This window comes from Olea europaea, chromosome 2, assembly GCF_002742605.1.
Source record: "Olea europaea var. sylvestris chromosome 2, O_europaea_v1, whole genome shotgun sequence".
Taxonomy (NCBI): Eukaryota; Viridiplantae; Streptophyta; class Magnoliopsida; order Lamiales; family Oleaceae; genus Olea; species Olea europaea.
Genome location: NC_036238.1, coordinates 3,942,116 through 3,956,215, shown reverse-complemented (window position 1 = coordinate 3,956,215; position 14,100 = coordinate 3,942,116). Strand labels below are relative to the sequence as shown.

Sequence of the window (14,100 nt, the reverse complement as noted above, 5' to 3'; positions counted from 1 at the left end):
GTGAAATGGGTACTTTGACACTAGAGAAGGCAATTAGTAGTGGTGAAATGAAACATGAGCATGCCATTTATAGACATCTGATAGACCCCTTATTATTCAGTTAGTTAGCAATTAGCAAGGATACTCAAAAATAAGGCTCGGCTCGAACTGATGCTCTGTCCCATCAAACCTCAAGCTGAGCCAGCCCGAGCTTTTCTCGGGCCAAGCCACAAGTCGCCCAAGTCGATGAGCCAAACTGACATCCCTAAACATGTGTAATGCGCAAACTAGTGCCATCGCATATCCAGAGGTCTTCAGAGCCCTTGTACGGTGAATGAGTAGATAAATTATTTGGTTTGATGAAGGCTGATTGATGAGTGAATTTCACTCATTGATTTAATGTCTCTTAAACTTGAAATATTTGGTTGTTTTCGAGAAAAGTAGAACGTTTTGATGCTGGTATTCGTGTTGTTTTATAGGTAAACCAATTTGATGAAATGGTGAGTTTGAAGGGTGGAAAGGAGTCAAAGTTTCACAGAAGTGAATGGACAAGAAGAAGCATCAAGAGGCACGTGGAAGACGATGGAAGAAAGAAGGAAGAAAACCAATTATAACACAGCGCCCAGGCACTGAACACGCAGAGGAAGCAGAACTACAGCGCCCAGGCGCTACACAAACTGAAACGAAGCAAAAACGCAGCGCCTAGGCGCTGCATGCCAAGAAAGGAAAAACGAGATTTTTCAAATATTTTTTGACCCGGCCCAACTCCAACTCGTAATGCAAATCAAGGGGATTATAAATACATATGGACAACGTAAGAAAGTAGGTTTTGACAACTGAAGAAAGGAGGCAAGGAGATACACTAATTGAGAGAAGAATCATCGGATCTTGGAGAAGGAATCAAGCTGCAACCTGAGTTTTTTCTCATCTTTCTCCTCCATGAGATTTAATTTATATTTTATCATGTTCTTCTCCTCAATCATGAACTAAGTTATTAAATTTAGGGTTTGATGTAACCTATTTGAGACATGATTCAATTTCTTTATAGTATTTCCATTTAATTTTCCAGAATTGATTTATATTGTTCTTGCTTAATACTTTCGGTTGCTTGATCACCAATTGAATGAAATGATGCTCTAAGTTTAACGTTCGAGAGAGGGAAATTTAGACATGATCTAAGAACAATATAACCTAGATTTGTAGATTTCGAGAGAAAGTGCAATTCTTTGAGGGTAAAACAAGAACCTAGTGCGTGACAATCTTTATAAATTTAACTCGGAATAGAGATATTGGGGTTGAATTATAGAGATAGGTTCTATTTGACGCTCGAGAGGGGGAAATAGAGTTAATTTAGGATTCTTGCCTATGAATTCGGGAAATAATTAATGGAAGTATCTATAGGGGTTGAGAATTATGTTGATAATACGGTGAAATCACCCCCTAGACTTTATGAAATTCTGAATTAATCTTTAGAAATTGCTTCACTTTTCTTGCATTATCAAATTCATCGATATTAGTTTAGCATTCAAACATCAATTTAACATCCGATTATCTAGATAAAGTAAACGCAAACACAATTATAGTACTCAGTGGAAGTCGAATATCAATCCCTATGGGTTCGACACTTTTCAATTCTTTAATAACTACAAAACTTGACACCGTGCGCTTGCGGTATAAAATCACGTTACATAAAACTCGTGGCACTGATCCAATTAAGAAGCAACATGGGCACAGTGAGTTGTATGTATGATGATAGGATTGGACAATGTAGAAACTGAAGATTGATAGATTTGATCACGGTGAATATCCGAAATTCGCACACAGTTTCACTATATGACAATTGTAGTCAACTAAAAAATATGAAATATATGGAGTTGTGTTTAAGGTTCCGTAGTGATTGCTGATTGAGGAACATAAGAAAATAGAGATTTGAAGAGTTTGTTGTTCAGCCATTGTAATGGTATGCTTTTGTGATGAGAAAACTTAAAATGTGATTATAGAAAGAAAATGAATAAGTTTTTAATGAAAACTTCCCATTTGTTTCGAATTATGCTGATGTGAAAAAATTGGTGAGTCAAGGATGGACTCAAAACTAAGGAAATGATCAACTTTGGAGGTAATTATTGATAATGATCATGATACTATCAGCCAGCATTATGAATTTTTTTATGATATGCAGCCTCTATTTAGGCTCCATTTTTCCAAAATTGCATTTTTCAAAACTCATTTTCAACTCCACATTGTCCTATAAAATAATGTTATATGTAAACCCAAAACCTTTTTTTTTTTTTTTTTTTTTTTTCAATTTTAAATTTTCAAAAATAAAAAAAAAAAACTGTGGCTTGGACATGGATTATGCCTGTAGGAGAAGAAATCCCACTCTAGTTTTAGTCAAGGACAAAAGAAAACCATTGCTCTAATACCACAACATAAATCAAATTAGAGAGAGTTTCCCCAGAACCACTTAACTTCTCTTACTCAAGTATGTCTACCTATTCTCTCATCTCTACAGTTGTGGGAGTATTAATAAGAATTATAAACTAAAGAATGCTAAACGGATTGTTACAATAAGAAATATACAAATACTAAACATGTTTATTGTTAACACTTCCTCTAACATGAAAACTTCCATACATCTCACCACTGGCATGTAGAGTTACTGTTTACTAACAGTTGTCCTTCATATATTTTTGATTTGTGGGGTGAATTCCATTTCCAAGCAGTCAATTCAGGAAACGTAGTCGGCAAAAGAGGTGCCATTGTCAGGGAATGGAGTTAATCATTTAACCAGTTTATTCAATTAGATCTAAAGTAAATTATAGTAAAAATTGAAGATTTTGATGGGTTACCCTCGGTGCTGAAGACCATATGCCAGGCTTCTCCCGGGGCATCATCTCCAGTGATCTTTGTGTTGAGAAGGCACTTGCCAATATATGGTTCCTCAGGCCTGTATTTGTTGACTGTTACACTTTCATCCTGTTTCTTTGAAACCTTCTCAGACTTGGCAGTGGCCTCTTTTGTGACCTGAGCTCTGACAGATAAAGCCTCGGCACCATAAGCAACATTTCTGAATAACTATGAAACCTGCAAATATTAATAACCAAATCCTACAATGTGAACTCAAAATAAAATATTGGCTAAGAATCCCACAAATGAGAACAGTTATATTAGGTCAATGCCCAACATGAATGTCTCAAACAATTCGAACAATGAACAAAGGTAAATTATTTGCTAGGATCGATCTAGTGAAATCAAATCAACGTGATATTTCACTAGGTCATGGCCAACTCTATGACCAATTTAACAAAATAATTGTGAACTCAATCATAATTGTGACAGAAAACCCTACAAAATGAGAAAAGTTATTATACCTTGTTGAATTTGACTCTTTCAGGTGAAACAATGGAGGGTTTTCTGGTTGGAAGGGAAGTAGAATTGGAGGAATGAAGAGAGACTTCAGCACTTATTGCAGCAGCCATGGCCGTGTGCAGGGATAGAAAGGGTTAAAGAAAGAAAGGTAATAGAGTAAAAAAAAAAAAAAGTGCGGTCGCGCTAGACGTATAGAATGGTTCTTTCACAGAGCCTTCACAGAATGACGTATCATTTGCCTTGAAAAATGAATTTTCCAATAACAAAAGAAAACAACAATAAAGGAAAGGAAAATCCTCTCACCATTTGGAACCCTAAAAATCGCCTCCACCTCCATCCAGTCGACGGACGAATCTCCTCCATGAAATCCACCTCCGGCCGACTGATCGACGAGTCGCCTCTGGGAAGACCACCTCCGGCAGCCCGATCGACGAATCGCCGCTGCAAAATCCCCGTCCGTCAACCTGTCTTGCTTCCCCTTTTCGTGGATTCGGAACGTCGTAACCATCTCTTCCCCATTTTCAGTTTGTGGAGTAGTGTCCTCCCAGTATCTGATATCTTTTACCTTCAGGTAAGCCGAATTTCATTTCGTATTTTAGTTGTTTCAAGAAGCTGGTGTTTGGTAATTTTGGGATTATAGTGGTGTGAATGGAAGATTATGATTATGAACGTTGGGCAAAAATTCGATTTGCGAAATTTGATTTCTGGAAACTTTAGAATTTGTGCAGTATTCGGCTATGTCTTACTCAATGATCCATTTCGCTGGAGGAACATATTTGGATTATGGTTGCACTAGTTGGGATGGTTATTTATTCATATTACTGTGTTTTTGAGAATTAGAGAAATGCGTAAGAAAAAAAGATCCTGCCACGCCTAGAATTGTTGTTATTGATTTAAAGAAAGAAATCATAACATGAAAATAGTGATGTTATTCCCAAAATCAAAGAAATTTGAAATCAAAGAAATTTTGTTTCTTTATGTTAAGCAATATACCTAAATCTTATGAACTTTATCGGTTATGTTAAATTGTTGATCAATCAAACTAAAGTATCTTTCAGTTTCCTATAAACTGGGAATTCTGTGGACCTTTTAATTTGTATTAGATTAAGAAGTGAAGGGGTTGAAGCTTTTCTGTAAAGGAAAATTCCAGTTTTTGTTGCAGCATTATAGAAATTATGTATTTTTCTAAGTGGGGTTGGTAATTATTTTGATAATTTGCCAAGTTGAAAGAACAAAGGGACCTCTGAATTTTGGTGTATTTCTCACGCTGCCGAATTCATTGTTGTTTTTGTTCCAGGATGAGGGGGAGGAATGTTGGTGTCTGTCACGGCTGTAGAAGTACGGACACTTCTTCCTGAATTGCCCGATAAAACGACGATGCCCATGGTGTATGCATGAACTGCAAAAATGTTTTGAAGTTGAAAGGGAGACAAAGAACAAAGGGCGATTATTCAAAATATGTAGTGTTAACTGTGAGTATTTTGATTGGGTCGTCAATGAAAAATCAAGCAGTGAATCTAGCACGACTAATGAAGCAGTGAATCTCGAAGCCATCGAGAAAGTCGAAGATTTGTCGACCATGTTCGACAATCTAGCTAGAATAGTTGAAAAAAGAGACATTGAAATTTCATTGAACGTGACATTCCATAAGGGAAAGGAAACTGCCGAGGTGAATGGAATGAAAAAGGGAAGGGCCGCGCTTCATAGATAGTAGGCAAAACTGATATTTTGCAAACATGTTTTTGCTTGGCGATTGCTATCGAAAAATTTATGTAAAATATGGTTTTGTAATTAAATGTTTGACTTAATGCTAGGTAGAAATAGTTCTTGTTGCCATATCAATATGTATGAACTGAGGACAGGACCAGTTGCAACTTTTGAGAACTAAAGATTTCACATTGCCACAGTTTCTCCAAAAAAAGAGAGAATTTGGCACACATGAAACATTTATAAAAAAGAGACAATCTGGTACACATTCGGAAATAGAATCTCAATTGAATTCTGCATGGCTCTGTCTTGATCAGTAATTATTCCACATGGAGGTTGATCATGCATGCACTGAGCCACATCCTAAATAGCTAGACAAATGTACTTGTATTCTCATTTGATAACAAGCCACAACCAAGTAGTGTCGATTATCCGTAATGATTCATACCAACAAAAGGTGCGAAAGGCATGTGATACTTATTCGTCAAATAAGTGGTATCAAAGGTTACAACATCGTCGAACTCCTTGTAAACTTGCCTACATCTATTATCTACCCAAAATACATTCTTAACCCGAGACTCATCATCCAAATCCATAGCGAAGTAAAACCCGAAGCACCGTGCTTGCATCTATGAAAAGTAAGATTGAATGCTGCCTCTCCAAGTTGTACCGTCTGATTTGTTCAATATAATTTCGGCAATCTTTTTCAACACAAGTCATATTCTCATACTCACCTGCCTCCACAACTACAGAGTTGAAAGTTTTGTGCAGTGGAATTCCCACTATGTCATTTAATTCAAGCTTTTGTTTTACATTTGCACTTAATTCCCGATTGCACCGAAACAACCTAGACTTCGAAGGACTTGTTTTATGGTTATACTGGAGGTTGATGGTGTTAATTCTCCATGTGCCATGATAGTCTGCAGATGCAGATATCCATACTTTACAATCTGTCTGACTTGTTGGTTGCGGCCTCAAAGCACTATTTGTATTACTAGACCTTCAGCCTTCACGACTACATGTAAATGTCACAAATCTAACAACTCTGTCATCCCCCTTTTTCGAATTTCTTTTTCTAACTGGAAAATCAATTGCATAGGCATATTGTTTGTAGAAATCAAAGAACTCCTTTTCATCTTTAAACGTCATATCCACCTCGAGCACAATCTCTTCATCTCCTCCGAAGGTGTCGTTATCCACAATGTTGATATTGTTCGAAACTATCTTATTATCGGATTGCATGAAGCCATTTTCGTTCCCGGGTTCCGTAATTTCACGCTCTACGTCCAGGTAGAAAGATAATGTTCAGCAAAATAAAAATCAATAATAGAAACGAGAAGCAATATGATGAAGTACTTCAACTAACTTGTTCAAGGAAAATGGTAGTTTAAGCGTCAATAATTAGTCTCAAATAAAAGAAAAATTAGTCCAAATATTTCACCTCAAGTTCCTGATAATTGTTGGAAAATTCATGTAAAGAGAAATATTTAAACTTGTCTACCTTTTGTGTATAGCATAAGACATATATAAAATCAAGAAGAAAACGAGTGCCAGAAGTAGAAATAATGGAACAAGTGCCCAGACATAAAAAATCTATTTTCCAAAGAAATCAACACTGTAATCTTCTGAAGGCCCTAATTTGTGTGCCTATTTATCTTCCTCACTTTGACATACTTGTTCCCCTGTTTAGTTCGTATTTACGAACCCACAAAATCAAATGCAACTACAATAAATTACTTCCTGTACCCACTAATTGTTTACCAATAAACTCTAGAAAAATAATGAGGTACCTGACGTTGGATATTTGGAGAGAACCTCAGATTCTGCTTTCCTCTTTTCGGTGAAGTAACCCTACGAGTTTTTCGAACTAAAAATTGCACAAGTCGAATGCCCCTTTCACTTGCCTTCACGGGATGGAGGAGACGACCTCCGATCGGTAAGATTAATTGGGATTTCATGAGAAATAGCTTCGTTTCCTTTAAACCATTTTAGGGCTCTGTTTTTGGGAAGAGAGAATAAGTCGTCAATCTCCTCCCTCCTTTTTTTTTAACACTACGGTTCCCGCCCTTCTCCTTTTCTTTTTGGGCCACGTCATTATTTTTTAAAAGTTCTGTAAGGGCTCTGTAAATGTGGTCTGTACATATAGAATTTTCCAAAAAAGTGAGGCCACTAAAGAGGAATTGGTGGAGGGGGAGAAAGTGAGTGATGCCATTTTATTGTTGTAGAATGTGTATTATTAATTGAGTGGAGTAGATTGCAAGGCCAACGCAATGCCACTTGTGATGACAATCGAGTTAGTCGGTTCGGGCCGTCTGTGGCTTGGCTCGAAAAAAGTTCGAGCCCACCCGACTCGAGGCTCAGGACAAGCCCCATTTTGGGGTGTCGGGCAAAGTTCGAGCCGGCCTGTATGGCTCGTTGGCTCGAGTTTACAAGCCTATATTTAAAAAAAATATACAAAAAAATTTAAAAAAAATGTTTTCAAGGTAGCAGCACATTGCCTTTTAATAGGCAGCAGATTGCTGCCATGTTTATAATAAAAAAAAAAAACCAAAATCAAGCCTGCCCAACTTGGTTATGCTCGGCTCGGAAAGACTCGAGCCAAAAGCTTAGGTCAAGCCTAATTTTTTTGGCCGAGTAAAAGCTTTTATTAAGCCTCAAAAAAAAGCTCAATCATTTTACTCGAGTCAAGTTCGAGCCTCGAATTCCGACTCGTGAGCCGGCTCGACACGGCTCGTTGACATCCCTAGGACAAGGAAATCACTCTATGAAGACTTAGATTTCCTTCTCTTTATTATTTAGGCTTTGTTTGTCTAGGATTCCAATACATTATTTTTTCTACCGTACTCATTTTTAACCACACATATGCATTAAAAATCAATCCCATAACAAAGAATCTGTTAAAGCTTGAAATTCCTTCCAAGTCAAAATCTGATGTGTACTCAAAATCTGATGTGTACACATTTTGTCTTCCAGTAAAAATCGATGTCCCTTTTCACTTGGTTTTTGGTTCATAATCATTATGTAGAAGAGATGGCCAAGTAGTCATCAAGAAGCACCAGAACTGCTATGCAGGATTGTGTTTAAACACCTCTCCAAACAGAAATGTTCACCTTTATACTTCTACAAATGGGACTACAACATTAGCAATGAAACATTTAGAATCACATGAATTGAAAACACAAGATTATCATTTGCATTTGCTTAGAGGCACAAATAACATTATATACACTGCATACGAATGAGAATAACCACAGTGATTTATCTGAAGGAAATATCAATTGTGCAACCCAACTAATTTAATATAATTTAGCAAAAAAATCTTTATTGGAATCCCCTAGATCCTCTTGATTGATAGAGCTCCAACTTTCCTTCGGCCTCTGCCAATAAATTTTCGACATTTTTATCAAGGGGAGGCAAAAAAAAAAAAAAAAAGGGAAAAAATAAAATAAAAAAGGGGGAGATGCTAGAAAGTATTCAAGAGGTAATCTAGGTTAGTTAACACACTGCAAAGTCTTGATCCTTCATGTTGACGTTTTGTTAGTAGAGTGCTTCTCTTTTCCCCTCTTAAGTACAAGGAGAACATAGATTATTGGTTTATTGTTCTCCTGGGCTAAGTAGCAGCTTCAGATTGGCAGACTGTGTATTGTGTCTTCTATGGGTACACAGTCTCGGAGAAGCAAGCCACCGTCTCTAGATCTACAATCGAAGGACAACGCTTCATGTTGACGTTTTGTTAGTAGAGTGCTTCTCTTTTCCCCTCTTAAGTACAAGGAGAACATAGATTATTGGTTTATTGTTCTCCTGGGCTAAGTAGCAGCTTCAGATTGGCAGACTGTGTATTGTGTCTTCTATGGGTACACAGTCTCGGAGAAGCAAGCCACCGTCTCTAGATCTACAATCGAAGGAAGAAATTTCCTGGCAATAAAATTTGGTGAAAGAACTTAAGTTCATCAAACCAAACCTCCTTAATATGCTCCAATAACTTGAGCACGCACTGTAAAGAAACACATTGAACTAGATTTGCACATTCAAAAGGCATAACTAAGCAATTTTCTCTATTCCTAAAAGAATTGAAGATGTTCACGATTTATCACTTGATCACTCACAATAACAATCTTTTAACTGTTTAATCTAACATCTCATCTTTTCTGCATAGAAGATCAGGAGATGCTGGCTTTAAGCCTCTGATGTAATTAGAAAATAAAAGATTTCCAATGCATTAAAAATCAGTCCCATAAAAAAGAATCTGTTAAAGCTTGAAATTCCTTCCAAGTCAAAATCTGATGTGTACACATTTTGTCCTACAGTTAAAATCGATGTTCCTTTCCACTTGGTTTTTGGTTCATAATCATTATGTAGATGATATGGCCAAGCAGACGCAGTCATCAAGAAGCACCAGAACTGCTATGCAGGCTTGTGTTTTTAAACACCTCTCCAAACAGCAATGTTTACCTTTATACTTCTACAAATGAGACTACAACATTAGCACTGAAACATTTAGAATCACATGAATTGAAAACACAAGATTATCATTTGCACTTGTTTAGAGGCACAAATAACGTTATATACACTGCATACGAATGAGAATAACCACAGTGATTTATCTGAAGGAAATATCAATTGTGCAACCCAACTAATTTAATATAATTTAGCAAAAAAGTCTTTATCGGAATCCCCTCGATCCTCTTGATTGATAGAGCTCCAACTTTCCTTTGGCCTCTGCCAATAAATTTTCGACATTTTCATCTTGGATCAAAGAGGCTTGCTTTGACGCCCATTCAAGCACGGTGAGTACCTCGGCTTGTGCAAGTTCTTCACTGTCTGGCACATTCAGAGCAATGTAACATAGCAGGATCAATGCACAACCTTGAACAATTTGTTCCCCAAAGTAGACTAGCTGAACCAGATGCTTTGCACCTCCCTCACTTATAATTGACTTGGAGTGATCTAGGTGCAGATAGTTATCCGTGCAAGTAAACTTTGTGAGCCCAATGCAAGCTTCTCTAAAAACTTGGGGTTCTTGTTCATCAAGCAACTTTACTAATGGGCTTATAATCCTTGTTTCTGTTGCCCTGAAAGTCCTTGCCAAACTCCCAATAGCCTTAATGCACGGTATAAGAAGTTCCGAATCACCTATTTCAATGATTCTCAGAATCTGATCAACAACAGCTTTGCAGGCAGGCGAATTAGGCTTGAATGCTGATCTTCTCAAATCAGCATCTTCTTCTGCTACTGCTGTGATCTCCATCAATGCCATAGCAGAATTGTACTGAACGTCTTTTGATCCTTTCTCCAGAAGGACAGCAAAGCACAATAAGGCTCTTGATTCAGTGATGCTTTTACAAATGGGCGAATTTCCTTTAGCAAGGTGCCAAAGGGCTCTTGCAGCCATTGCCTTCATATAGGCTTTGGTTGCAGTGTCCTCCATTTCCCGAGCTTTATTACTAGCCCCCGAGAGCGACAGACTTTGCTGATGGTTGCTAATAGAATTTAGCATTGAACTGCCATTGCTTTTTGCAACATTATCCTGGTTTACTACATTGGCTTGTCCCTTCAATGCCATGCTACTGGTAACAACAGTGTGCATCCGATTAAGCGGCTGCTTATTCCCTAATGGATGCAGTATCTGACTCCTATCATCATCTAAATCATTAACCTTATTGGCACTTATATTGGCATTGGCATTATTATTACTTGCCAAAACAACAGCCTGGTGCATTGAAGTTGCTTTGCTAACAACAGCATACTTGCTATGCTCCTGCACAGTCTCGAAAGCCAGATGCCCAACGAGCAATCGGATTGTGTTATGCTGCACGAACAGATCTTGGCATTTGGGGTAATTAGCAACAAGCTCCGACACTGCCCAAGCAACCACTGCTTGCACCTTCATTGAACCTTCTTTGAGGATTTTCGCAAAAACTGAGCACGTCCCGGCGTGAATCAGATGTTCCACGCTTTCGGGATCTCGCCCCAGAAGCCCAATTGCCGTCGCAGCATTCTCCTGACCCTCCAATTTACCTTCCTTCAACAACTTCAACAGAGGGCCCACCCCGCCTTCCTCAATAATCAACTTCCCGTACCGATCGTTGTCCCGAGCCAGGGATACCAGTGAAGCCGCCGCATCGGATCGAACTTCCAAAGACCCAGTATACAAAATCGCGATCTGCTCCCATATGAGACCCAGAATGGGCTCATTGGCGGCGATCGGAGGGAGTCCAAGGTACCCATCATCGCGGTCCCCCGCTGAAGCCGAAACACGAAGAAGCCACGACACGTCGCCGATAGAATTCTCCAATTGCGACGACATTTTGCGAAACGCCGCCGCCGGGATGATGGTGAAAACTCGCTTGACAAGGCCGTGGCCTCTGCACTTGAGGACAAGGGCCAACGCCTTGACCAAAACCTGGTCAGTATCATCAAGAATACGGCGCGTGGGGCGCTCGTATAGGTCGTTGCTAGCGCGTGCAGCCTGGCGTAGCAGCCCGGCGAGCTTGTCAGTCTTGGACTTGAGTTCGGCGCATTCTTGCTTGAACGAAGCAGCCTCATCTGCCGCCTTTATCACCTGGTCGGCTAATTGGATCGGTTTTGCCAAGTTCTGCTTCACCAAGTCCGCCATTAATAACTGCAGATCCCCACAGCTGGAAAAAAAAAATTCAAGAACCAAGGCTCAAGTTGACCCAATTTGGGAGATGGGCTTTACAGAAGATCGAGGAATTTGTATGATTTTTCTGAGGATTTTGTAAAATAAGTTATTTGTTGTTTGCACTGAAGAAATTAAAGGCGTTTGGTATTGATCCAATGGGGATTGGAGGTGGATGAATGGGTGACCAAGTCGGAAAAGTTGGACTTGGACATGGTCAAACTTATTTGTTTTACTCCTTTAAACTTTTTTACTACTCTCTCATGTATTTTTGAAAATTAACTTTCTTTCTTCCACATGGAGGAAATAGGGCACCAAAGGGGTATTCATATTCAAGCAAATTTCAATAATACCATTGTCACGAAGAAGAAAGAAAGGAAGTAATCCGTCTCTCCATAGCCCTTTCAATGATCGGAACTAGATGCACGATGAGATTCACCATGGATAATTTCACGATTAAATTACGAGATTGACATGAGAATCATAATTTGCAAAGGGCCATTCTAACGTGAACCGTACAATTCTTATATGGCGTGTTCTAGCATTTCGGATGTTGGTCTAAATTCGTATCTTTAAAATCATCTTTATATTTTTATTTATATTCAAATGGATTTAAATTCAAATTTTTACTCTAATGAATGAAAATATCTAAATTTATTTTTCGTCTCTTGTGGATGTCAAAAAATGTAAAATTATTTTATATTTTTTGTCAAAAATACAATTTTCACATTTTTTTCCATTGGAGAGGTTTTCGACTAAATTGAAAATCTAAATTACAATTTAAATTTATTTTACACTACGATTGAAGATACTCTTAAACATGGTGATTTAGCAATAAAAATATATCACGACACCTCTAAATCTAGTTATATCGGATATGTTAACTTTATGAATAAAAGTGAAGTCAATGATAGACGTAATTGAAATAAAAGCATAAAATTTAATAATTAAGTTGAAACAAAATAAGGATGAGTTATCAAAAAGAAATTTCACAAAACAATTGGGTGAAAAAATTAAATTGTGTTTCTTGTCAAAATTATTTTTTTTGGGGGGAATTATATTTTTTTTTTGGGCTCCATTTTAATGAGATTTTGGGAAAAATATATTTTAGAATAACTATTTTTTTGAAAATGTGTGGTTAAGAAGAAGGAAATATTATTTATTTATTTATTTATTTATGAGTAATATTATTTTGTTAAAAAGTGTATGACTAAAAGAAAAAATAGGAAAAATATATATTAATGGAAGAAATGGGTGACAGACATCATAGCCACCATCATCCTGACATTAGGCCACTTTGTTAGAATTGGTCATAAAAGTTGATTGAATACTTTTGTTTCAGTTTATTATACGACGCCAGCTCATATATTATACACTGCCAACTACATCTTTCAATTATTTCTTTCTTTTATATAACAATTTGTTATGCATTATTATTATTAAACTCATGTTTGGTTTGAATAAAAATTGAATTTTGAATAAATTTGATGAATTGTGTGAATGAAAAATTAATAAAAATTTTGATTTCATAAAATGTTTAATGAAAAAAGTGTTTAAGAAAAAATGAATTTTATAAAGCTGATTTCATACTTTTGTTCCGGTATAGTAAGCCTATGTTTGTCTTTCATTAAGCTAAGACTCTTTATTTTTTCCCGTCAAAATTTATTTTCAATCACACGTTCACATGATAAAATATTTTACTATAAATTCAAAACTTTTTACTTCTTTTGAATAACTCATTTTTCAAAAAATCACTATTTCAAAACCAATTTTCCTTCAAAAAAAAAAAAAAAACTCTTTTTAATGGAAAACAAACAGAGACTAAATGAAATATTGTTGCAATACGTAATCATGATGGAATTGATAAATAAAGTTAATTGATTTTATAGATTTGAATTCGTAGTATCGAAAGTTCACAAATAATTCCTTCCAAAAAGACTTGTGCCCTTATCATAAAGGAATCAGCGAACAAAACTTTTGAAACGGTTTGTGATTATTTATCAAAAATATGATAATATGAAAAGAAAATAGGAAAATCTATAAAAATGTCCAGATTTATGCTTATCAATTGAAATGTATCTAATTTTGATAACTTTTTATTATATTACCATCAAAAAATATACCTCAATTAAAATAAGTTGTTATAAATACAATCTTTCACGTTTAATAAATTAGTCAAAGTTGAACGTACATTGTACGTTATTCTAAAAAAGAAAACTTTATAACTGATGTAAAAGTTATATTTGATACCAATTTGTTGGAGGATTTGATGAGTCTCGGACTAATTAAAGAAAATAAAATTTAGTATAGAAATTTAAGTATATAAATTTTTAGATACATGAATATGAATAAATTTTTCTATAATAACTCTAAATTCATATAATTCAATACTCATCAAGTGAAAA

General features: G+C 36.5%; 2 protein-coding genes and 1 pseudogene across 2 annotated transcripts; 1 reads left to right on the top strand and 2 right to left on the bottom strand.

The window, feature by feature from the left end:
- LOC111408941 overlaps positions 1-3,490 on the bottom strand; it is a 9,770-nt pseudogene extending 6,280 nt beyond the window's left edge.
- Positions 3,491-3,508: 18 nt separating this feature from the next.
- On the top strand, positions 3,509-5,224 carry LOC111408951. Its single transcript, XM_023038808.1, has 2 exons — positions 3,509-3,919; positions 4,646-5,224. The coding sequence occupies exons 1-2, from the start codon at positions 3,596-3,598 to the stop codon at positions 4,682-4,684; spliced, it is 363 nt and encodes a 120-aa protein (XP_022894576.1). The 5' UTR covers positions 3,509-3,595; the 3' UTR covers positions 4,685-5,224.
- A 4,268-nt stretch (positions 5,225-9,492) lies between these two features.
- Positions 9,493-11,927, bottom strand: LOC111408936. Its single transcript, XM_023038786.1, has one exon. The coding sequence runs from the start codon at positions 11,669-11,671 to the stop codon at positions 9,719-9,721; it is 1,953 nt and encodes a 650-aa protein (XP_022894554.1). The 5' UTR covers positions 11,672-11,927; the 3' UTR covers positions 9,493-9,718.
- Positions 11,928-14,100: the final 2,173 nt, after the last annotated feature.